The sequence below is a fragment of the Neophocaena asiaeorientalis genome, unplaced genomic scaffold (assembly GCF_003031525.2).
Source record: "Neophocaena asiaeorientalis asiaeorientalis breed wild unplaced genomic scaffold, Neophocaena_asiaeorientalis_V1.1 scaffold212, whole genome shotgun sequence".
In the NCBI taxonomy this organism is placed as follows: domain Eukaryota; kingdom Metazoa; phylum Chordata; class Mammalia; order Artiodactyla; family Phocoenidae; genus Neophocaena; species Neophocaena asiaeorientalis.
In genome coordinates this window covers 5,866,074-5,891,289 of record NW_020174046.1, presented here as the reverse complement: position 1 = coordinate 5,891,289, position 25,216 = coordinate 5,866,074, and the positions used below count along the sequence as shown (strand labels likewise).

Sequence of the window (25,216 nt, the reverse complement as noted above, 5' to 3'; positions counted from 1 at the left end):
CACATCAAGTTGATTGTGGAGCTTTAATCCGCTGCTTCTGAGGCTGCTGGGAGAGATTTCCCTTTCTCTTCTTTATTCTCACAGCTCCTGGGGTTCAGCTTTGTATTTGACCCTGCGTCTGTTTGTAGGTCGCCTGAGGGCGTCTGTTTTTCAAGCAGACAGGACGGGGTTAAAGGAGCAGCTGCTTCGGGGGCTCTGGCTCACTCAGGCCGGGGGGAGGGAGGGGTACGGAATGCGGGGCGAGCCTGTAGCTGCAGAGGCCGGCATGACGTCGCACCAGCCTGAGGCGCGCCGTGTGTTCTCCCGGGAAGTTGTTCCTCGATCATGGGACCCTGGCAGTGGCGGGCTGCACAGGCTCCCGGGAGGGGAGGTGTGGATAGTGACCTGTGTTTCACACAGGCTTCTTGGTGGCTGCAGCAGCAGCCTTAGCGTCTCATGCCCGTCTCTGTTGTCTGCGCTGATAGCCATGGCTCGCGGCAGTGCTCTGAATCCCCTCTCCTTGCGCACTCCAAAACTATGGTCTCTTGCCTCTTAGGCAGTTCCAGACTTTTTCCTGGACTCCCTCCCGGCTAGCTGTGGCGTACTAGCCCCCTTCAGGCTGTGTTCACGCCGCCAGTCCTCTCCTTGGGATCTGACCTCCGAAGCCCGAGCCTCAGCTCCCAGCACCGCCCCCCACCAGCCCGGCCCCGCGGGTGAGCAAACAAGCCTCTCGGGCTGGTGAGTGCTGGTCGGCACCGATCTTCTGTGCGGGAATCTCTGTGCTTTGCCCTCTACACCCCTGTTGTTGTGCTGTCCTCCGTGGCTCCGAAGCTTCCCGCTCCGCCACCCGCAGTCTCCGCCTGCGAAGGGGCTTCCTAGTGTGTGAACCTTTCCTCCTTCACAGCTCCCTCCCACTGGTGCAGGTCCCGTCCCTATTCTTTTGTCTCTGTTTTTCCTTTTCTCTTTTGCCCTACGCAGGTACGTGAGGGAGTTTCTTGCCTTTTGGGAGGTCTGAGGTCTTCTGCCAGCGTTCAGTAGGTGTTCTGTAGGAGCTGTTCCACATTTAGATGTATTTTTGATGTAGCTGTGGGGAGGAAGGTGGTCTCCACGTCTTACTCCTCCATTTTGAAGTTTTCTCTGTAGACTTTTTAATGATGGCCATTCTGACTGGTGGGAGGTGATACCCCATTGTAGTTTTGATTTGCATTTCTCTAATAATTAGTGATGTCAAACATCTTTCCATGTGCCATTTGGCCATCTGCATGTCTGCTTTGGAGAAATGTCTGCTTTGGAGAAATGTCTACTTAGGTCTTCTTCCCATTTTTGGGTTGGGTTGTTTGGTTTTGGGGACTTGTTTACTCTTTTTTTTTTTTTGCGGTACGTGGGCCTCTCACTGTTGTGGCCTCTCCTGTTGCGGAGCACAGGCTCCGGACGCGCAGGCTCAGCGGCCATGGCTCACGGGCCTAGCTGCTCCGTGGCATGTGGGATCTTCCCAGACCGGGGCACGAACCCTTGTCCCCTGCAATGGCAGGCGGACTCTCAACCACTGTGCCACCAGGGAAGCCCGGGGACTTGTTTACTCTTGATTACAATGCAACACGTTGTTAAAGGGTCCAAGGGACACCCTAGTGGTGAAAGTATGTTTGACCTTCACCTCCACCTTGGGCTGGTGGATCCAATTAATTCCATGAAGTAACTGCAGACCAATCTGTTAACAGAATTATTGGTTTAAAAACCAGTTCAGGGCTTCCCTGGTGGCGCAGTGGTTGACAGTCTGCCTGCCGATGCAGGGGACGCGGGTTCGTGCCCCGGTCCGGGAAGATCCCACATGCCGCGGAGCGGCTGGGCCCGTGAGCCATGGCCGCTGAGCCTGTGCGTCCGGAGCCTGTGCTCCGCAACGGGAGAGGCCACAACAGTGAGAGGCCCGTGTACCACACACACACACACACACACACACACACACACAAAAACCAGTTCATGTTTGTTTGCATCTGTCTTTCCCTTCAGAATGTTCTAAGTCTTTTCACAAATAATGGGATATGTATGTGCTTAGAATCTCTCTCACATATATCAAAGATAGGAGATATTACTCAATTTTGTAAAAACAAAACTATGGAGCAGAGAGCATGTTTAGAATATTAATAAAAATTTTAATCAAATACAAAGTTTAGTAACAGAAGGCTGAGACTCATGACCTTATGCTTTCTAGCCCTAGTGATGCCTTCTCAGAGTCAGGGGACATTTGACTCAGACCAGACCTGTCCACCTCCAGAAGAACTGGACCTCAAGCCTGAGAGTAGAGAAGAAGGCAGTGAAGAAGGTATGACTCAAAGGCTGTCCCCCAGTATACAGGTGCCTGCCCTGAACCTCCAAATTCTCATGTCTCCCCACATCAGTGCCCCTGCAGGATTTAAGGGCTGGGGGCAAGGGAACTGCAGTGATTCCCTCCCCGTCCAAGCGTTTCTGATGGCAGGCCAGGGTGGGTGTTAATCCAGAGTCTGGTGAGGCTAGATGCATAGAAGTGGGGCAAGTGAGAGCTTCCAAATCTGCTTTGGGCTCTTGGTATTAAAAGCCCTGGGATTTTAACTCAGAGCCCTGAGGTTGTGAGTTTTATATCTCACTTGCTTTAGATCCTGGATTGCCAACCTGGCAAATGATGGAATCACCTGGGGAGGTTTAAGACATACCATTGCCCAGGTTAGTGCCTTACTCCCAAAGATTCCTATTTGGCCTCAAACACCCCAGGGTCTATTTGGCCTCAAACACCCCAGGGGATTCTAATATGCAGCCAGGGTTTAGAATCACTGCTTTGGAAATATTTCAAGGGCTGATTTAGTCAATTCTCCCATGTTTTGCAGCCCTATATGTTCCTGTCTGTCAAATTGGGTATTTTCATCCATCTGTTTAAAAAGCATAGGGCTTCCCTGGTGGCGCAGTGGTTGAGAGTCTGCCTGCCAATGCAGGGGACACGGGTTCAAGCCCTGGTCTGGGAAGATCCCACATGCCGCGGAGCAACTAAGCCCATGAGCCACAACTACTGAGCCTGCGCGTCTGGAGCCTGTGCTCCACAAAGGGAGAGGCCGTGACAGTGAGAGGCCCGTGCACCGTGATGAAGAGTGGCCTCTGCTCGCCACAACTGGAGAAAGCCCTCGCACAGAAACGAAGACCCAACACAGCCAAAAATTAATTAATTAAAAAAAAAACATATATATATGCTTTAACTACACACACACTCACACACAATACAGGCAGCCAACCTCTTTCTGTTCGGCTTCCTTTCTGGAAGCTGATTTATAGCTCTATTTTTTTTTTCCTCTAGAAATGCCCTGCAATTTCTCCCTTGCAGTTGACCTGTAATATTTGCAGTTGGTGTTGGCCGTGAAGACACACAGAATTACTTAGTAGTTTTCTGACTTTCCTTTCTGGTTTAGGATCTGAGATTGATTTGCTTGCTTGTTTTCATCGAGGTAATGACATCATTTGTTTTTATTTCTGTTTTTGAAGGTGAAGATATTTGCTCCTAATGTTGAGCAGATGCACGTTATTAATCACTTGGAAGAGAGCCCGACAGAAGAGAAAGAGAAATATGCCGGAGGAAAGTGCCAGGAGGGCCCATGGGGATGCACAAGACTTGGCAGACCTGAACTTCAGCAAGCTTGATGCAGTCAGGATACCTGGTGAGTGAGCTGAAAACTGTGAGGCCAACTGTTCATTTTTATTAATGCTCCCTGACTTCCAAACTGTCTTCCTGAAAGAGTGGTGCAGGCTCAGCTACCATTTTGAACCTCTGTTCCAGGCTCTGGGTCTGCAGCACATGAGAAACACTTGGAGAATTTTTAAAACCTCCCAATGCCCAGGTAACACCTGAGACCAGTTACATAGGACTCTGAGGGTAGAAACAGACATTAGTGGTTTTTGCTGCTCCCCAGGTGATTCTACTATGTGGCTGAGTTTGAGAACCAGTGCTCTACCTAGAGTGGCCAGTGGTTCTCAGGCATGGCTGCACCTGAACTTACCTGGTGGGCTTCAAAACCATCAAGGCCTGTGGCCTTAGGGCCTGGATTTTGGAATTAAGATTCCCGGATGATTTTTATATGCAAGCAAGTTTGGGAGCCACCAATCTATACCTAATGAGTATATGAATCACCTGGAGATCTTGGTACACTGCAATTCTGATTCAGCTCCTAGGTGACAGGTGGCATGTGGAGTGCGGCCCACATTTGGGTCTGGGAATCACAGTGGAGGACTGTTTCTGGACCTTTTCTATGCAGGAATCATTTATAAATAGGTGACTCCATCTTTTAAAATAAAAGATTGATTTACAACTATAACTGTCTTAGATATTTTTGATTTCTTTTAATTGAGTCCCCTTCATAAGGAGCTATCTGTTATATATTTCTTTTTCAAACTCAACAGCTAAAATCAGTTTTAAGATTATTTTATTTTATTTTTTTATTCTTTTGCGGTACACGGGCCTCTCACTGTTGTGGCCGCTCCCGTTGCGGAGCACAGGCTCTGGACGCGCAGGCTCAGCGGCCATGGCTCACGGGCCCAGCCGCTCCGCAGCATGTGGGATCTTCTTGGACCGGGGCACGAACCCGCGTGCCCTGCATCAGCAGGCGGACTCTCAACCACTGCGCCACCAGGGAAGCCCCTAAGATTATTTTACACCTTCACAATATTCTTGATATTTTGGGAGGCAATTTGGAGATGTCCCACAGTGAGAACTGGGGGTCATTGTTTTAGATTAGGAGTGTGTTGCTCCTAACCCTAATATTTGTATACTTATCTATCTAAATTGGTTGCTTACTGCTCCTTTACAGTATTCCAGATATCTATTGCTGTGTAAAAAACAGCACCAAAAGTTAGTGGATTAAACAGTAATTTATCATCTTTCCTGTTTCTGTAGGTTGACTGGGCTTAGCTGGGTTTGCTTAAGATCTCTCACGCAGGTGCAGTCGGGTAGTAGCTGAGGCTGCAAAACACCACAATGGTGTCTTCACTCCCATGTCTGGTGCCTGAGCTGGGATTGGCTGGCGTGTGGCCACGTGGGAGTCTTGGGCTTCCTTATAACCCATAGACCTCAGGTGCTTAAGTTGCTCATGTGAGAGCTGGCATCGCTCAGAACAAACATTCCAAGAGAACCAGGCTTTCCTCTTACTATCAAACCACAGGAGTTCCTCAGCATCATTTCTGCTACATTCTATTGATTAAAAGTGAGACCAGATTCAAGGAGGGGAGACTATAAAAGGGCATGAACATTGGGAGGCATGGATACTGGGACGCCATCTTTGGAGACTTGCTACACATTATGTGTACACCAAGTTTATTATGTATAAACAAATTTAACTATCTATTTACAAAACCCCAGGGAGGGTGAGGGAAATTATCGTATTTGAGCTGCTGGTGTTTTGACAATTTATTCTTTTCTTCCATTGCAAATAGGTTTGCCCTAAGACAACTTTATAAAGATTACTGCCTGGCAGGTCTGATGCTAAAATTAGTGTGTTCACATCTAAGACAGTATTACTTGTAAATCAATAAAAAAATTACTGCTGTTTTTAAAAAACTCTTTTATTCTAGCACATAAAAAGAGGTTTTTGTTTTTAGGAGAAATGAAATTATCTCAAATGCTTTAAAAAAATATATAGTTCTACTTTGTACCAAACTTGAAATATTTAGCAAAAATTAGCATCATGATGGGTATTCCGGCTTGCGATTCAGAATTTCCTACTGTTGATGCAAAATGTTTATGATTTTTATTATTATTAGGTTAATATAAGCCCTTTATGTCTGTCTATAAAGTCCACCTGCTACAAGGGCTACACTGAAGCCCTAATGATTAGGTCTGTGTTCTAGCATTTTGCACCAACTTTTACAAAAACATCTCTGAGCCACTTTGACAAATATAGATTGCTATCCTGACTTTAAAACCAAGTTAATGAGGGACCCCCCCTCGTGGTCCAGTGGCTAAGACTCTGGGCTCCCAATGCAGGCGGCCCGGCTTCGATCCCTGGTCAGGGAACTAGATCCCACATGCCACAACTAAGAGTTTGCATGCTGCAACGAAGATCCTGCATGCCGCAACTGAGACCCGGTGCAGCCAAATAAATACATAAATAAATATTTTTTTAAAAACTAAGTTAATGAATTAATCAAAGTCATTACCAACTCCAGAAGACTTTAAAGAAATGCTCTTCTGCCATTTGATTCACGTGTTATTGCTCTTATATGCCTTAATTCTTTGCTTAAAAATTAATTGATCATAGGTTCTGCCTCAAATAATCCCAGGCCCCCTGTCTTTGCAGGTGGTTTTGGGGTGACCCAGAGCTGCATTGTCAACAGTTCTGTAAAGGACATTTCAACCCTTCCGCTGCACTAAGAAGCCCACGAGCTGGTGCTGCCTTTCCCTGTGCTGGCAGCTGAAACCTTCCTGCTTGTGAAGTCACAGTGGGTCAGGATAATATTGTGGATGGAGAAGAAAAGGATGAAAAGCTTCCCATCACGTAAGCACTCTCCTGTTTCCCTTCTTCCAGATGAATATGTGTGACTGCTTTTCTAGTAGCTTAACAAAGTATCTTTCATGATGGGGCTACAGGATTTGGTGATTGGCCTTGAGGTCGGGGCGGCCATGGCAAGGGGCTGTGGTTTAAAGTGATAAGACCAGGTGGCATTGAACCATTGAGAAGATGTATTCTTACAAAATACTCTGGCTTAGTCTGTAAGGAAACAGTTTCAATGTAGCAGTTCTCTTGTATGATGTCATTCAGCTACATGGATCCAATTGTGCTTACTTGAATTATTTCCTCTTGACCCTAGTCCATATAGCCTTCCTTTCTCTTACTAACTGGGTATTTCAATGAAGCCTCATGTTGGAACAGATTTCTTATGTGCACAGTGCTTGTGAGCTTTTGTTCCAAATATTGTAGTGTTTGAGAGGCTGGTGTGAGCTGATAATTTTAACTCTCTTCACAGTCATGCTGTCAGGTGCCTAAGAAACATTTTCTCCCCCTCAGTTAGAGCTCCTCTTCTGATAGGTTTGCTGATGCAGACCCAGCCACTGCCACCCAGAAGCCTAGATGCAAACACAGCTATGGGGATGTGAGGGAATCCTGCCAGGATACTACCAGCGAGATGGTGCAGACATGTGCCTTCGTGGCATGGCCCCTCGCGTGAAAATCGTGATGGAATGGGGAAGATGATGTGGGGAGCGCTTTATAATGTATTTGAAAAGTGATACTTCACAGTCTTTGGAAGAAATTGTTCAAGTAAAAATAGTTGAGCTCCAACCAATTGAATTATACATTTTACCACTTGATAGGTGCTTTCAATGGGATCGTGACTCAACGATGAAATAACTATCATTGAATTATCCAGATATCCGTGGTTTCTAGACAAGCACCTTGTCATTTTTATTTTTCATTTGTTAAAGTCGGAAGCAATACTTTTATGACGTGTTTTAAACAGTTGGTCATTGGGCCATTGCAAAGGCTTTTTACTGAACCACCAGGTTGGCTTCTATGTGGGCACCAGCCGTAACTGGAGTGGGTTGACTTGATTTTAGAATTAACTCCAACAAAGAGCAGGGAGAATTTTTTAAGTGAGACAACGATATCTGAGTGTAGATATCTGCATTAGCAACTGAACTTGGCGACTAGACAAATTTTCATTATTTCTCTGAAGGTATTTATTCTGTTCTGTCTGATTCAGATAAAGCCATGACACTTGAAGCATCATACATTCTTTTAATGTGCTGTGCAGCTGTCAGCTGCTGGGCAGGGTTTCATCAGGAGCCAGAGTAGTGGCTTCTGAAACACCTGCTTTGGATGCCTTTTGAATGGTCACTTTCTGTGAACTATCACTAAGCTACTTTGTAAAACGTAGGGTAGGAGAAGAGAGGAATAATAGGGCAATTTCACTAGTGCATAATAAAAACTGCAGTGCTGCAGATAGATTTCAGTGGTGGGAAGAGACCCCACACCATGGTGGGTGCCCGCACACACGTGTGCAGCTCTCCTGGAAGGAAAACAGTGCGTCTGGTCGTGATGTTTCCTCCTTCCTTCAGTTCCCTGTAGCTTTGCTCCATGCAGGGCAGTCCTGCCAGAATTGACAAGGAAGATACACCCCTACAGTTCCTTTGTTGTCACAGACTATATTCTCCCAGGAAGAACTGGGGCTATTCACTCACATGCATTGGGCTCCCTGGTCCCTGAACCCAGCTCAGGCTCCAGAAACTCACATTCCCACCAGGGGAGGAATGAAGGAAGCACAGCTGGCCCAGAAGAGATACAGAGCACTTTCTTTGTCCTGTTGCTTGTCTCTGTACTCACTCTAGGTTGTAAGCTCATGGTTGTAAGGGGTTTTTGTTCACTGCTATTTTGTTCACTGCTCTAATCACCTGCGCCAAGAACATCCCCTGGCACATATTAAGCCTTCAGTACACATTTGTTGAATTGAATGGACACCCACCATTTACTTCACATCCCCAAAGAGGTTCCCCTACATAAACTATCACAGACCTTAAGGCGGTCCCAGTTTTCGTACGGGACTTATCTGTCTGTCTGAGATAGTTTTTAGATAGGACTTCAAAGTAAATTTGTTATAACTTATAAAAATTCCCTTTAAACTCACATTCTCATTTTAAATGCCTGGGTTAAAATGATTACAGCTCTTTGGTCTGTGGCAGCTCTAAGCCTACTGGAGATATCAGTTTTAGTTAATGCAATGATAAAACACACCGTTTATAGACCTCAAGTGCTACAGGGCAGAGACAGTTCTTCAAGTGGAGGCAATGTCCAGTTTTTCTGTATCATTATTCTACCCTACAAAGCCACAGGGTTCAGGAATGGAAGGCATTTCAGGATGGGACAAAATGTGCAGAAAAGAGAGAACATAGCAGGCTGGAGGCTACTATCTTAATTAGGACCTCTTTACAGGGTTGGTACTTGGCTGGCATCTGGGAACTTGGCACTTGACCCACTCCCTAACTGATAAAAATGATCCACTTTGCCTAGACGGTGCAAACAATATGAATTATGCTGAACACCTGCTTTCCTTCTTGGAGTTTGGAATTATCATTGTTGCTGGGCAGAGGGTGCCTTCCTGACCAGCTGCTTATAAAAACCTTGGGTGGTAAGTCTCTTCCCAGGGCAGGAACATTGAACACATTTTTTTTTTTTTTACATCTTCATTTGAGTATAATTGCTTTACAATGGTGTGTTAGTTTCTGCTTTATAACAAAGTGAATCAGTTATACACATACATATGTTCCCATATCTCTTCCCTCTTGCGTCTCCCTCCCTCCCACCCTCCCTATCCTACCCCTTTAGGTGGTCACAAAGCACCGAGCTGATCTCCCTGTGCTATGCGGCTGCTTCCCACTAGCTATCTATTTTACGTTTGGTAGTGTATATATGTCCATGCCACTCTCTCACTTTGTCACAGCTTACCCTTCCTCCTCCCCATATCCTCAAGTCCATCCTCTAGTAGGTCTGTGTTTTTATTCCTGTCTTACCCCTAGGTTCTTCATGACATTTTTTCTTTTTTACTTAAATTCCATATATATGTGTTAGCATACGGTATTTCTTTTTCTCTTTCTGACTTACTTCACTCTGTATGACAGACTCTAGGTCCATCCACCTCACTACAAATAGCTCAATTTCGTTTCTTTTTATGGCTGAGTAATATTCCATTGTATATATGTGCCACATCTTCTTTATCAATTCATCCGATGATGGACACTTAGGTGGTTTCCATCTCCTGGCTATTGTAAATAGAGCTGCAATGAACATTTTGGTACATGACTCTTTTTGAATTATGGTTTTCTCAGGGTATATGCCCAGTACTGGGATTGCTGGGTCATATGGTAGTTCTATTTGCAGTTTTTTAAGGAATCTCCATACTGTTCTCCATAGTGGCTGTATCAATTCACATTCCTATCAGCAGTGCAAGAGGGTTCCCTTTTCTCCACACCCTCTCCAGCATGTATTGTTTCTAGATTTTTTGTTGATGGCCATTCTCACTAGTGTGAGATGATATCTCATCGTAGTTTTGATTTGCATTTCTCTAATGATTTATGATGTTGAGCATTCTCTCATGTGTTTGCATTGAACACATTTTACTGAACTTTTCTCTCCTGGAGAAAGGAACACATTCACCTCCCTCCTCAACCTGGAGGGAGGGAGCGTTGAAAGCCTATGCAGGGGTTTCTCCAGACTCTGCCTGTATCTTATTCTCTTGTGGATCCTGTATCCTTTCACTATAGTAAATCTTAACCATGAGCACAGCTATATGCAGAGCCCCATGAGTTCTTTTGGCATGCACCCGAATATGTGCCTGGTCTTGGGGATCCCCCAGATATATGCTAGAGCACCAGGGGTCCCCAGAGTGGGCAAAGGTATGCCTGGGGACTGAGGCACTTTGGCTCAAGGTCATGAGTATGTGCTGAGGATGCAGAAATACAGAGAGGGAGCTGGAATAAACCTCTCTCTATGAGCTAGAGCCTTTGTCTCAGTCTCATGGTGGATTTTCTCCCTGGCTGTCTGGCCTGATCCATGTGGAGGACTCATTTGCCTACACACAGGGCCTATCACACTAACAGTGGGCTGAGCTGCATCCTTCATTGCTGTACCCAAGGGAAAGGAAGGGAAGAAACAAGCATTTGCCACAATGCCTAGACATCAGATCAGAGCTCCCGGAGTCCCATCTTGGGCTTTCTCAGGATAGAATAGCTTACAAGCTGTCCTTGCTCCCCAGCCTCGTGGAAGGAAGAGATGCTAGCTCAGCTTTAACTCTCTCATTCCATCCAAAGTCTCCACCAGCACTGTAGCCCTAGCTTTTTGAAAGGAATCATCTAGAAAAGAATGTGGGGAGCCAATCGCTCTGTTTCTCTCTCTCCTCTATCATTTGTATGTGGTAAGATGGGGGTGGATGGTGTGCAGGGTTGTCAGTGAAGAGGACCCTTGAGCTCTCTCTACAGACCCATAGCCCCCCATATTTTCTCCTGCCTTCAGTTAACTCAGTGGGCATAATAGCCAATATCAAGGTCACCTTGAGTGCTGTTGTCCCCCTCAGGAGAGACTGTCTTCCCCAATACCTGCTGTTGTTCCGAAGCAAGCTTTGGGGGTGTTACAAGTTAAACTGAGTCTTATTAAGATTTTTTTTTAAGAGTTTAGTTGAGCACAAATCGATTTGAATCATGCAGTACCCAATCTAGCAGGTAGAAAGGGGATCTAAAGAGCTGTGCAAAATGAAAGACTTTTATAGGCAGAAGGGAGTGGAAACAAGGAAGTTACACTAGGCAAAACAAAGAAACAAACAAACAACAAATTGGTTATTGCAAGGTTCCTTTCCTTAGGGGATGGCAGGGGTCTATCAGGCAGATTACCTAACTAGTGCTGATCAGAGATTCCTGATTTGCTGGTTCAAGATTCCATTTTTGGAAGAGCCAAAAGTGTAATTCAGTTAGTCTCGATTTGGTGGATATGGGCTTAGCATAACTCCATTTGGGGTTTGTTGTCTTGTTTATAACAGGGGTTATCTGAGGATATTATTAATGGCCCTCAGATCTTGACCCTAGAAACTTCTGAAATGTATCAAGATAGGATAATTAAATTTAATCTCAAGGTCATGGTAGAAACCAACTCTTCTATCTCCTCTTTTATCAACCTTGTTCAAATTTATAAGTGTTACCATGATGTGTCCTATGGAACAATATAATCCATGTAATACAGAGCCAGCAGTAAAAAATTCTACCCATTTCTAAGTAGTGCTTCTGCTACATTCTATATATTTTGATGTGTGGTATTTTTGTTATTGGTTAGTTCTAAATGTTTTATAATTTTCTCTGTAATTTCTTTTGTGACCCAAGAGTTATTTAGAGGAATGTTTATTACTAAACACTTCAGGCTTTTCTAATTGTCTTTTTTTTTTTTTTTTTTTTTCATTTATTTATTTTTGGCTGTGTTGGGTCTTCGTTTCTGTGCGAGGGCTTTCTCTAGTTGTGGCAAGCGGGGGCCACTCTTCATCGCGGTGCGCGGGCCTCTCACTGTCGCGGCCTCTCTTGCTGCGGAGCACAGGCTCCAGACGCGCAGAGCTCAGTATTTGTAGCTCACGGGCCCAGCTGCTCCGTGGCACGTGGGATCTTCCCAGACCAGGGCTTGAACCCGTGTCCCCTGCATTGGCAGGCAGACTCTCAACCACTGCGCCACCAGGGAAGCCCTCTAATTGTCTTTTTAATTTTGATTTTTAACTTGATTACACTGTGATTAGAGAAAATGATCTGGATGATCCAGTGCTTTGAAAAGCTGAGACTTGCTTTATGCCTAAGTATATGGTCAATTTTTGTAAATGTTCTGTGAGATTTTTTAAATATTGTGAATTCTGTAGTTTTTGAGTACAGAGTCCTCTATATGTCCATTAGATAAGACATGTTGATTGTGTTTAAATCTTATATAGTCTATTTATTTTTGGTTTCCTTGAAATATAAATTACTAAGAGAGAAATGTTAAAATTCTCTCAGTATAGTGTTGGATTTATCTGTTTCTCCTTGCAGTTTAATAGTATTTAGATGTATGGAAGTTTAGAATTATTTTAGTTACCTGGTGACTTGAATTTATCATTATTATCTCTTTTCTAATAATTCTTTTTTGCTTAATATTAATTTATTCTAGCTTTCTTTTGTTAATATTCCATCCACATTTCCCCTATATTTTTTACTTTCAACCTTTCTACATCCTTGTGTGTCTTGAATAAAGTGTATAACTGGATTTTAAAAATGCCTTCTAGGGACTTCCCTGGCTGTCCAGTGGTTAAATCTCCAATCTTCCAATACAGCAGGTGTGGGTTCAATCCCTGGTTGGGAGGCTAATATCCCACATGCTACATGGCACGACCAAAAAAAAAAAAAAAAGCCTTCTAATAACACCAGAAGTAGGAACAAAATTTTTTTTTAAAAAATAGCAAAATGGACTTGAACAAAATTTAAAACTTCTGTTCTTCAAAAGAGACCATTAGGGCTTCCCTGGTGGTGCAGTGGTTGAGAGTCCACCTGCCGAGGCAGGGGACACAGGTTTGTGCCCCGGTCCGGGAAGATCCCACATGCCGCAGAGCAGCTGGGCCCGTGAGCCATGGCCGCTGAGCCTGCGCGTCCGGAGCCTGTGCTCCGCAACGGGAGAGGCCACGACAGTGAGAGGCCCGTGTACTGCAAAAAAAAAAAAGAGAGAGAGAGACCATTAAATCACAGTAAGACAAGCCACAGACTAGGAGAAAATATTTGCAAAAGAGATATCTGTTCAAGAACTTATGGCCAGAATATAAAATGAACTCATACAACTCAATAAGAAGACAACCTAATTATAATAATAGGCAAAAATGGGCAAGAGTTAGTCATTAGGGAAATGCAAATTAAAACCACAATGAGATACCATTATACACACACTTGACTGGCTAAAATTATAAAGACTGATAATTCCAAAGGTTGGTGAGGATAAGGAGAAACTGGAACCATTGTACATTGCTGGTGGAAATGTAACATGATAGAACTACTTTATAGAAAACAGGTTTTACTAAAGTTAAACATGTACTTACCAAATGACTCAGCATTCCCATTCCTAGGAATCAACCCGAGAGAAATGGAAAGATACATCCATGGAAAGACATGTTTGTGTGTGTTCATAGAAGCATTATTCATAATAGCCCCAAACTGGAAACAATCCAGCCGCTCTTTAACTAATTAATGGATAAACAAATGTGATATATCCATACAATGGAATGCTACTTGGCAATGAAAGGGAATAAAGTACTGATACATATGTGGAAAAATCTTAAAACTATTATGCTAAGTGAAAGAGCCAGACACATAAGACGATATATTGTATGATTCCATTTATATGAAATGTTGGAAAAGACAAAACTATAGAGATAGAAAGCAGATCATTGGCTGCTGAGGGCTGGAGATTGGGAATTGATTGCAAACAGGCCTGAGGAATGTTTGGAAGTGATAGAAGTATTCTAAAACTGGATTTCAGTGATATTTGCACGACTCTATACATTTACTAAAACTCATAAAATGTAAAATGGATGAATTAGTGATACGTACAGTAGGTGTTAATAAAACGAACATTTTAAAATGTGTTCATAGTCTTTGTATTTTTTAACTGGAGCATTTAGTTCATTTACTCACTTCATAATTATACATATATTTGGATTTTTCCTATCATTTTTAAAATTTATTTATTTTTAAATAAATTTATTTATTTAATTGATTTATTATTTTTTGGCTGTGTTTGGTCTTTGTTGCTGCGCGCGGGCTCCCTCTAGTTGTGGCAAGTGGGGCCCACTCTTCATTGCAGTGTGCAGGCTTCTCATTGCAGTGGATTCTCTTGTGGAGCACGGGCTCTAGGCGCGTGGGCCTCAGTAGTTGTGACACATAGGCTCAGTAGTCGTGGCTCGCAGGCTCTAGAGCACAGGCTCAGCAGCCGCGGTGCATGGGCTTAGTTGTTCTGCGGCATGTGGGATATTTCCGGACCAGGGGTCGAACCCATGTCCCGTGCATTGGCAGGTGGATTCTTAACCACTGAGCAACCAGGGAAGTCCCTCCTATCATTTTATATTGTGCTTTCTGTCCTGCCTTTTCTATACTTCTTTTCCCCCTCCTTTCTTACCTTTCTTTGGATTATTTTTTTTCCTAATTCCATATTTCTCTCTCTATTAACCTGAAGTGATACGTTCCACTGCTGTTTTATAATAGTCACCCTAGAGATGTCAACATACATACTTACAAATCAAAGTCTAGAGTTAATAGTGTTGCCCTTTTCTTAAACAACACGAGGAATTTAGAATACATTAACTATAATAACTCCCTGCATATATATATAATATGTATTTGATACTAATGTTGCAGTTTTTAACCCCACAAGACATTTTTATTACTTTATACAGTTTAATATATATCTGACTACCCACATATATACTATGTTTTGGCTGTCATTCTTTATTACATCTCAGACTCTACATCCATGATATTTGTCTCAAAAATTTTTTTGTAATTAAAGGTTATATATTGTAGTGATTAAGAGCATGACTTCTAGAGCCAAACTGCTTTATTTTTTAGACTATTTTTAATTTATGCTTTAAAGATAGAGAAACTTAAGTAGAGGGTTATCCAGAACCATGGCCAGGGTCACATCTAGTCAATGGCAGAGGCAGGATTTGAACCCATGAAGACCTTATTTTAAACCCAGTGGCATCCCCTCCATTGTGAAGGGCTTCTGATAAGCCATAGTGTAAGAAGTCCATTGGTGGCACAACAGACCAGAGCCCTTCTTCTGTCAGCAAGTTGTATGCAGAAGTTCAAATCCCTCTCAAGCCTTGAGGCTCTTGAAGTTCATAAATAACTCCTCTGAAAAGATTAAGCAAATCACAGGTGACCTGAATTTCAGCCTTATAAATGCTTATAAAATAAATTTCTCTGTGTTTCTTGCACCATTATCTTGCTATAGGTAACTAGAACTGTCTTGCAAAATTTACAGGACAAGACTTCTTCCATGTATATCCAGTTCTGTGTCTGGACTCTCTTCAGCATGCTGCATTTATTCCTAGGCAGACCAAGAACAGACCCTTGCTCTGTAAAGCAAAGCATTGAATTTTGCCCAATATAAAGTCATTTAGATGTTGTTAAGCCTCAGGAGATATTGCATGATGGAACTGTTAAATGCTAGAGAGATTTTGAAACTATTTCTGGTGGAGAGGGTTCTTTCAGAAGTGTGGTTAACACAGAGCAGTCTTCCAGGTCTTCTAGGTTTTCTACTATCTCTATAAGCCTTTCTACAGTGTGGCAGGACAGCAACCTGCAGGCATTGGCTCTGAACTTTTCCTGTAGGTCTTTCTGGCTCAGAGGCTTCCTCCAGTGACCGTAGAAGGTATCAGAGCGCCCTGTGAAGATGGCTCCATCCTTGAGGGCAACACTTATCTCGCAGTAGAGGGTGTTGAAATTTGGTAGGTTGTCCTGAGGGTGCTCCAGCTCTACCTTACCAAGCAACTCTCTTACCCGAGGCCTGTTGACCTGGTGTTTGTGGAATGATGAGACAGTGATGGCACCATCCAGCAGCATGGCGCAGGCCACATACTGGAAGGAGTGTCGGGCCTCATGCTCTGAGTCTGGGAAGGGCCTGTTCACATACTGGACATCTGGAATTCTAAGCACAATTCTCTCCATGTGGTCAGTGGGAAGCAGGGCTCTGTCTCTTACAAGCTGTTTTCTCACAGATGCAGCTGCGTCTGCCACCCAGTGTGTGGCCAAATGGGCAGGGAAAAGCTTGAAGGCCACATCCTGCTGGTCCAGCAGCCAAGTGTGTGAATCTACGTCTGGAAGGATTTGGGGGGCATAGTTGGCATAGAAGGCCCCAAACCCTGACTCCATGTCCAAGACCTGTTTGTTTCCCTGGAGACCCAGCATTGCCAGAAAAGCAGCTTCTAGCCCATGCCTGGCGGCATTGCCGACGTGAAGAGGCTTGGTCTGAGTGGCGGCATTCGCCATGGGTGCCCCAGCATGAGAAACAGCAATAGCCAGGGCCTCTTGGCACTCTGTCATGCTGAGCCCCAAAAACTTAGATGCTGCAGCAGCACTACCCAAAGTTCCCACCACTGAGGGGGGATGGAATCTGGAAAACAAAAAACACAAGAGTTGGAGACTTACAAACCTCAGCCCCCAGGGGGCAGTATAGCACAGTGGTCAGGAGCTTAGCTAATGGAGCAGCCCTAATGCCTAGGTTCAAATCTCAGCTCTTCCCCTTATTAGCTGTGTGAGTTTTGGAAAAGTTATTCGACTTCTCTGTATCTGTTTTCTCTTATATAAAACGGTCATAATAATAGTATCTACTTCATAGGGTTTTGTGAGTTTTGAACGAATTCGCACGATTACAACAGTACCCGGCAGTAAATTATTTATAAATGGTACTTTTGCAATTATGGCCAAAAGGCAAAAGTTGTTGAGTGCCGAAAGCCTATGTAAATAACTGTAGCAATTGAGGGCCTTGTAGAAACCGTGAAAGTTCACTCAGTATTCCGATTTATTCCTCCCCCAGCAGGCTGGACCAAGGGGCAAAATAAATATTCGATTGAACCATATGATACAGTCAGCGTTTGACCAGTTTTGATCTGTGGATTGAGCAGTCGGGTTTAGGATATTCTGAATGTTCCCATTAGTCTGAAGGACCCTAGCAAATACCAAAGTAGACTCTGCTTTGAGATGAGATGAGGGATATTCAGGACCCACAGAGGCCAGAATGACATGATCATCCTGGGGTGAGAGGCTCCAATTTAGTGCATGGTTCTCGTTGCCTGATAGGCTCTCTAAACCCAGAGGAGACTTTTCACTCATACTTCTGAGGTCACACCTTTGTATATGGATGTACAGTTTGATATGTGACTGGTTGGGTTGACTTATCTGCCAGCACTAACATCAACATCTTCAACTGAGCCAACCTCTATGCCAGAAAGATCTACAGAGATAACGACTAACAGATGAAGGGGAATGTGGCCGCCTCACGATGAGGCACAGTTTCTCCATACCTCTTTGGTATGTCCTTGGCTTCCTTGGAGAAATGCATTAATCGGCCTTGCACTTCAATACCAACGTTGAAAGCCAGCAGCAGGTCAAGGCCAGAACACTTTGGACTTGGAGGCAGGGCTTCTGACAAAGCCATGAGGACAGGAAGGACAGCTCCAGAAGGGTGGGTGGCAGGGTACCACGTGTCATCAAAATCCACTGAGTGAACCTATATGAACAGACACATAAACAACAACCAAAACCTAAATGATTTCCACGAATGCAATGACTTTTGGACCAGTCAGGGTTTAGTTCAATAATAACCTTGTTTCATGTGAGATTTTTAGATCTGATTCTCTGAAAATTAAACCTATGAACTGGCTGCGATTCTTTTTTTTTTTTTTTTTTTTTTTTGCGGTACGCGGGCCTCTCGCTGTTGTGGCCTCTCCCGCTGCGGAGCACAGGCTCCGGACGCACAGGCTCAGCGGCCATGGCTCACGGGCCCAGCCGCTCCGCGGCATGTGGGACCCACCCGGACTGGGGCACGAACCCGTGTCCCCTGCATCGGCAGGCGGACTCTCAACCACTGCGCCACCAGGGAAGCCCTGGCTGCGATTCTTAATCACATGACTTGGCACTAGACAGGCTGTCCTCTGTCCAGATCAGGTGCGACCTTGGGGAGCAGCTAGTGAACAGCAGGGAGCTTGGCTCTTACTCAGGTGCCACAGCCCTTGGAAAGATCTTTATCTACCTTACAAACAAAACTGTAGAATTAGGTGGCTGTTCCTCCCTCCCTCCCTCTTCCACCTTTCAAACAAGTCACATGAAAAGTTTAATGTCATTTATTCCACATCAGACCATATTTTTTGAACGCTTTTATTATAAATAATTTCAAACTTATGGAGAAGTTGCAAGAACTCTTGAACCCAGTTTAACTATTAAGCTATATTTTAAAATCATTTGGTTTTTCCTTATACGAAATAGTAATAACCAGAAGTTCATTTAAAGATAGGTTTTTGTCTGCTAGTTGTGGCTGGTGCCTTTCCCACTGCTTACTTACTGGATGCTTACTTCGGGATGCACCATTAGGTTTGACTTTCAATATTCTGAACTACTGTCCCATAAACCATAAAAATATCTCAGAAATCCCAACAGATTCATGTCTGAATTATATCTTTTAGACTGCCCGTGACACACAGAAAAAGCATAAAAATTGTCAGATGAGAAGTGCTGATTTTCGGTTCAGAAAATGTAGACACCTTATGGCCATTGTTCCTTTCTCAATAAGTATCTGTTGAATGAATGAATGAATGAAAGGCTGGTTACTGGATAGAAGCTGATACTGCCCACCACAGAAAGAACTGACAAGGAACTGAGTCTGGATATTTAGTTTAGAGTTGAGATACCTTAGGGGCATTTTTATCTGAATACTTCCTTCTTATTTCCTCTACTTCACAATTTGTTTGAAAAGCATCAATTCACTGTAAAAACGTGAAAACTGAAATTACTACAAGGAGAGAGGGCAGGCCACTTCACCTCTCTGAACTTCAGTGATCTCATCAGTAAGATATGGAAACTGGGCAATTTCTGAGATGTTTTCTGGCCCTGAAGTTGTTCTGATTGTTGAACAGTTACAAAGACATGGAAATCTCCTTACAGCCACACCGTTAACGAAAGCAGCATATGTCGGTGGTAGCCTGAAGTCTGGCTGGCCCCAAACAGTGCTGGATACATTGGAACTATAGATCTGAAACAAAAGAGTATCAATCAGTGATACAGAGTGTGAACCCAACATGCCAAGTCACCATTTCAAGAGTTGTTCTTCATGTTTGGAGGCGTTACTTTAATACTTCTTATTGAGCCCTTTGTGCTAGAGTGAAGCCTTAGTCATTGGATTTCTTTCTTCCTTGTAGAAGAATATATAACTTTTTCTGTGGAAGGGAGAGGAGAAGCTGTTGCTCAGTCCCAGACTGTGATCCATAGTGCACCAAGGAATGAAGTCTGAATTTACTCTTATTTACTCCCTGAGGATAAATACTAGGAAAGGTAGACTCATCGTCTATAGACCAAGCATGTTCTTTGGAGAGTGGATGCTACCTCTCTCATGTAATCACCTACTCTCTGCTCAGGGTGCTGGCCCAGGCTTTTCTCCAGAGAATCTTGAAGTCTTTGCATGAACAAATGGGCTGGGGCTATGGCTGCTAAGACTCTCAGGTAAAAATGTGCTTTCAGTCAGACTAGTAATCAACTTTGAGATTTTGCTAGCCTTAAGATTAAGACTGGTCTTAAGATAGTGACTTAGTAAAGGATGTGGGTGAATATTAAGACTCAGGTAATAAAGCATAGAAAAGCATAAAACTATATACAACAATGCTATATACACCAAGCACTATCTCTAAAATGAAGAGTAGGGCAGTAGAAAACAAACGCACGTCCCTGGGCGCGCTTCGGGGTACACCTCACAAAAAGGCACATGTGCACACTTGGCTTTAGCTCCAAAGTAGACATTGAGCTTCTTACTTTACTGTATTCCCTGGCTTTTTGGAACACTTCTGTACTGGTTCCCAGGAACCCAACACCCAGGGTATCCAGAATCATCCTCTTGCTCCTCTGGATAACACGATCTGTCAGGTGTCCCACTTTCAAGCCGTGGATCACTTTGGCAAAGCTTTCTGTGACAGACTTTAAAGGGAAGAGTGTTAGAACAATGCTTCACTCACTCTGTATTCACACACTTCCTTTCTACGTGAGAACTGGAGGTACTTTTACGCAAAGACTTTATACTCCACTATAGGAAACGCAGTTGATTAAATTAAGTTTAGTTCCTAAAAAATGATGTGTACTGGGCTTCCCTGGTGGTGCAGTAGTTGAGAATCTGCCTGCTAATGCAGGGGACACGGGCTCGAGCCCTGGTCTGGGAGGATCCCACATGCCACGGAGCAACTAGTCCTGTGAGCCACAACTACTGAGCCTGCACGTCTGGAGCCTGTGCTCTGCAACAAGAGAGGCCGCCATAGTGAGAGGCCTGCGCACCGCGATGAAGAGTGGCCCCCGCTTGCCACAACTAGAGAAAGCCCTCGAACAGAGATGAAGACGCAACACAGCAAAGATAAAAAAATAAATTAATTAAAATTAACTGACCAAGGTCATGCAACAAATAAGTCACAAATCCGTCCCAAAACTTGAAAAAAAAAAAAAATGATGTGTACTGAACACATGTGTGAGGCAGAGGGATGTGGAAATGAGCGATAGCCAGTTTCTGTCCTCAGTCCAGTGGAGGACACAGAGTAGCAAGCAGATAATGTGTGCTTGGGTGGTGGGCTCTGGTGGAGGCGCTCAGAGGGGTAGCAGGGGAGGGACGTCTCGCCCACCATGTGGGCACGCCTGGGCGTGGGGTGCATTCAGACAGGTAGGAGCTGGCGCTGGTAGACACGTGCCAGGTGTTGAGCTGAATGTTTTTAATGCAGTGTCTACTTAATACTCACTGGTCTCTAGGTATGTATCGTGAGTTTCTTTCTGCAGGTGAGGAGACCAAGACCCAGAAAGGTGAAGTCCCCAAGTCACACAGCTGTAACTTAGTTAGTCTGGACACAAACCCCTGTAGGTCTAACTCCAAAATCGATGCATCTAGCTCTTAAGCCCCCATTTCCTGAGGAACACATACATCAGAAACCTGGATTTCTTGCTGAGAATGAACATTTCTGGTTCTCCATCCCACACCTCCAGAATTAGACCCTTCTCAGAACCAGAACATTTGGAAGCTTAGTACAGGGTTCTAGGTTTCCATTAAGCTCTCTAGGTGATTCCTAAGTGATTCCTAAGATAGCTGTAGTGCTGTCATGTCCAATGTGGTAGCTACTCTCCACATCTGGTGATGGAGCGCTACATGTGACTAGTCCAAACTGAGACGTGTCATCAGAGGAGAATAAACACTGGGTTTTGAAGACTTAGTAGGAAAACAAAGGAATATAAAGCATTTCATTAATAATTTTAAAATATTAATTACATGCTGAAATTGATAATATTTGGGGTACATTGGTTAAATAAAATATATGATTAAAATTCATTTCATCAGTTTCTTCTTCTTTTTTTTTGCGGTACGCGGGCCTCTCACTGTTGCAGCCTCTCCCGCTGTGGAGCACAGGCTCCGGACACGCAGGCTCAGCGGCCATGGCTCACGGGCCCAGCCACTCCGCGGCATGTGGGATCTTCCCGGACCGGGGCACGAACCCGTGTCCCCTGCATCAGCAGGCAGACTCTAAACCACTGCACCACCAGGGAAGCCCCAGGGAAGCCCCATCAGTTTCTTCTTACTTTTTTACAATATGGCTACTGGAAACTTTAAAATTACACTCGAGAAGCACTGCCTGCTCTTTCTGTTGGTGGAGACTTGCTGGAGCAGTAGATACCTGAGCTGCTTATGAAAACTTCTGGGAGTCAGCCAGGCGAAGGTGCTGAGAATGAAGATGGAGGTTAAAGGCAGAGGTAGCAGCATGGGCTGGGGCTTGGGGGTGTTGGTGCGGGGCGGTGCCGTGAACTGGGCAAACTCCAGCCGCAGGGCTGCCCGCAAGGGGCAGAGATGACAGGGAGAATGGATTTGCAGGCCAGGGCCGAATGGTGAAAGTGATATTATGCTAAAGACTGTGACGTCATCAGGGAGCCATAGTAGTGCTGTCTTAAGAGAGGAAGAGGCGTGATCAGAACTGTGTTTTGCAAAGATCTCTGTAGGTACTCATGTAGAGAATGGATGGGGAGGGGTAGACAGGGCAGGTAAGAGACCGACGCCACAGGTTCTGGATGGGGAAGCGGCAGTGCCATTTGCCGTGAGAGGGAACACAGGAAGAGGAGCAGACTTCTGGGCAACGATGCTGGGCTCATGGTGAACTTGTTGAATGTGAAGTGTGTGTGGGCATCCTAGTCGAGAAGACCTTATGTTTCTACCCACAAACCAGATAAAGAGCATGTCTGTTACATAGTTAAAAACATCCTTTCATGTTTCACTATATGCCTAGCACGTGGTACCACTTAGTAAATGTTAGGTCGCTTCCCTTCCCTGCTCTGATTACTGCGTCATTATACAACTTCTTTGTCTCTGTGAACATCAGATAACTCATTTTAAAACGTGAGCTATAGGATGGGGGTGGGGGCTTGTTGGATAGAGGATCTGGGGTGTCTGGGGCTCTCTGACGCTAAGCTCAGTGCAAGAGCAGAGGTGCAAAGATAGAACCAGTTCCCAGCTGAAAGTCCTTCAACCTGGCCACTGACTTCTCGACTTGTCCTATATTTTCAACCCCTAGGCTGTCAAGCCAGGGAAACCTTGCCATTTGTGAAACAATGGGTTGCTTTTTATGTCTGTGAAGCTTTGCTAGAACAATGAGAGGAGGCTGACGTGGGAGGAAGCAGGAGAGGAGGTGGCTGGAACAGAGAAAGGGGTGTGGGATTCAAGTTTCAGGTTAGGGTGGAGAATAACCGTAACTTGGATTTTCATGTGGCTAGAAATCTGGGTAAACATTTTAGGGACAGAGAAGGGAAGGAGGGAAAAGAACTGGCTTGATGATTTGCCAACTAAAAACAGAGATTCAAGCACTGGTTGGATCCTTTCTTACAAACAAAACTACCTGTTTTTGACCTCTCTTTCCATCCCCACAGTTCCCACAGTGGAGGCAATTAATGATGGACTGTTCATCTCTTCAGGGTTAGATCTGACCTGGGAGTGCCTTCTGGGGCAACGTGTATGCCTGGGGAGCATGTATTTGCAGGGCGCCACCATGGAGCGCGAGAGGTGATTGGGGCATCCATCCACACGATCCCACGGTGCTAGTGACTTCTGAAAGTAGGGCCTCAATGGACCCCCTGAAAAGTCCTGAACACCACCCCATGTGCCAAAGAGCAAACGGCCTCCTTCTGGCCCCTGAGGAAGGGAACAGTAGGAAATAAGCAGGCAGCTGCTCAGCTGTCTTTAGCCTTGTGCCCATCTATTTCTAAAATATCTTTTTGGTCTTCTTGATTTTCTCCTGGCATTTACATCTGTTCTTAGTAAAATACTATGATTCATGTATAAATTAAGGTGAACTATGCAGTTATTTAATAAATATTTCAGGAGTTCCTGGTATGTGTCTGCCCTGTGCTAAGCACTCTAGAATACCAAACCGAGATGTTATGGCTCCCGCCACAAAAGGCTTCTCTTCCCCAGGGCACTAAGGACAGTAGACAGATAATTAGAAAGGCAATCTGACAATGCCATAATGGATACATGCCAAACGAGAAGGTTAAAATCCTATGAACTTATAATGATTCATTTTCTTCCTGATTTTATACCAGAGAATTGTGTCTATTCTTGGTAAAACATTGATAAAAAACAAGATGCAGTTAGTTAGACCACCCAAAGGCTATGAGAAATATTAAAATCACATTTTTAAAGTAGAAGCAGGTAGCTCTTTAAATGAGAGGGCAACTGAGGAAATCGAGAAGAAAAGGAAAGCTAGAAAAACCCATTTAAATAAGCCACATAAAAGGAAATGATACCTTGAGCATCGTGTTGTTCTAAAGAGGAGGTCTGTCTCAGGAGTGAATTGGGGAGAAATTTCGTTGCTGTCTGTCTTTATACTCCTCTCTTCTCTCAAGCTCACTCTCTTTCACTTTCTTCTAACTTGAAAATTTCCACCATTTCAACACCTCCCAGCTAAACTTACTTCAACTTCCTCTGCCATGAGTTGTTTAACTTACCAGTAAACTAAGTAAATAAACCTAAGAAGCACAGGAGCGATGATCATATGATTCCTCACAGATATAAGAAAAGTACATTGATGGCAAAACTAGGCTTGCATCTTGTGGGCTTCCCTGGTGGTGCAGTGGTTAAGAATCCGCCTGCCAATGCAGGGGACATAGGTTCAAGCCCTGGTCCAGGAAGATTCCCACATGACGCGGAGCAGCTAAGCTCGAGCGCCACAACTACTGAGCCTGTGCTCTAGAACCCGCGAGCCACAACTACTGAAGCCTGTGCACCTAGAGCCTGTGCTCCACAACAAGAGAAGCCACCCCGATGAGAAGCGCGCGCACCGCAACGAAGAGTAGCCCCCGCTTACCGCAGCTAGAGAAAGCCGGCGTGCAGCAACAAAGACCCAACACAGCCAAAAATAAAGTAAATAAAATAAATAAATTAAAAAAAACAAAAACAAAAAAACTAGGCTTGCATCTTGTGCCTAGACGCCATATGTCAAAATCAGAAAAATATTCACACTCTTTTATCTAGGTATTCTACTTCTAAAAATTTATCCTAAGGATATAGACATGGATTTATGGGGAAAAATTAGCAAATGAAATAAAATAAAATTCATAGACTTACTTACAATATTAAAAATTGGAAAAAATCAAATGCCCCCCCAATAGTGGCTTGGTTAAGTAAAATACGGCATGTACGGTTTTTAAGGTACACTCTCATTTTTCCCTTCCATTTCACATCTGCTAGTCACCATTGTCAAGGGACAAAAGTACCAGAAGTTCCTGGTAGCTTACGATTAAGAACTTAGAAGGGCATTGGGCATTAATCACACTTCTTCTCAGGCGTTCCTTGATTTGTTCCTGAACTGCATTTTTTCAGTATATGCAGATCTGTGATTGCTGGTCCTCTGCCGGGCTTCTGGGATCTATTGCCTGCTGCCCTGCTGTTGCCCAAGTGGGCTTCAACAC

The 25,216-nt window shown here is 44.3% G+C and overlaps 1 protein-coding gene across 1 annotated transcript; it reads right to left on the bottom strand.

Annotated features, from left to right (window-relative positions):
- Positions 1–15,018: 15,018 nt before the first annotated feature.
- ACOD1 (aconitate decarboxylase 1) lies at positions 15,019–24,152 on the bottom strand. The gene is made up of 5 exons (XM_024753951.1): positions 24,053–24,152; positions 20,048–20,209; positions 19,185–19,274; positions 17,551–17,756; positions 15,019–16,640 (listed from the first exon to the last, which is right to left on the bottom strand). The coding sequence occupies exons 1-5, from the start codon at positions 24,059–24,061 to the stop codon at positions 15,695–15,697; spliced, it is 1,413 nt and encodes a 470-aa protein (XP_024609719.1). The 5' UTR covers positions 24,062–24,152; the 3' UTR covers positions 15,019–15,694.
- Positions 24,153–25,216: the final 1,064 nt, after the last annotated feature.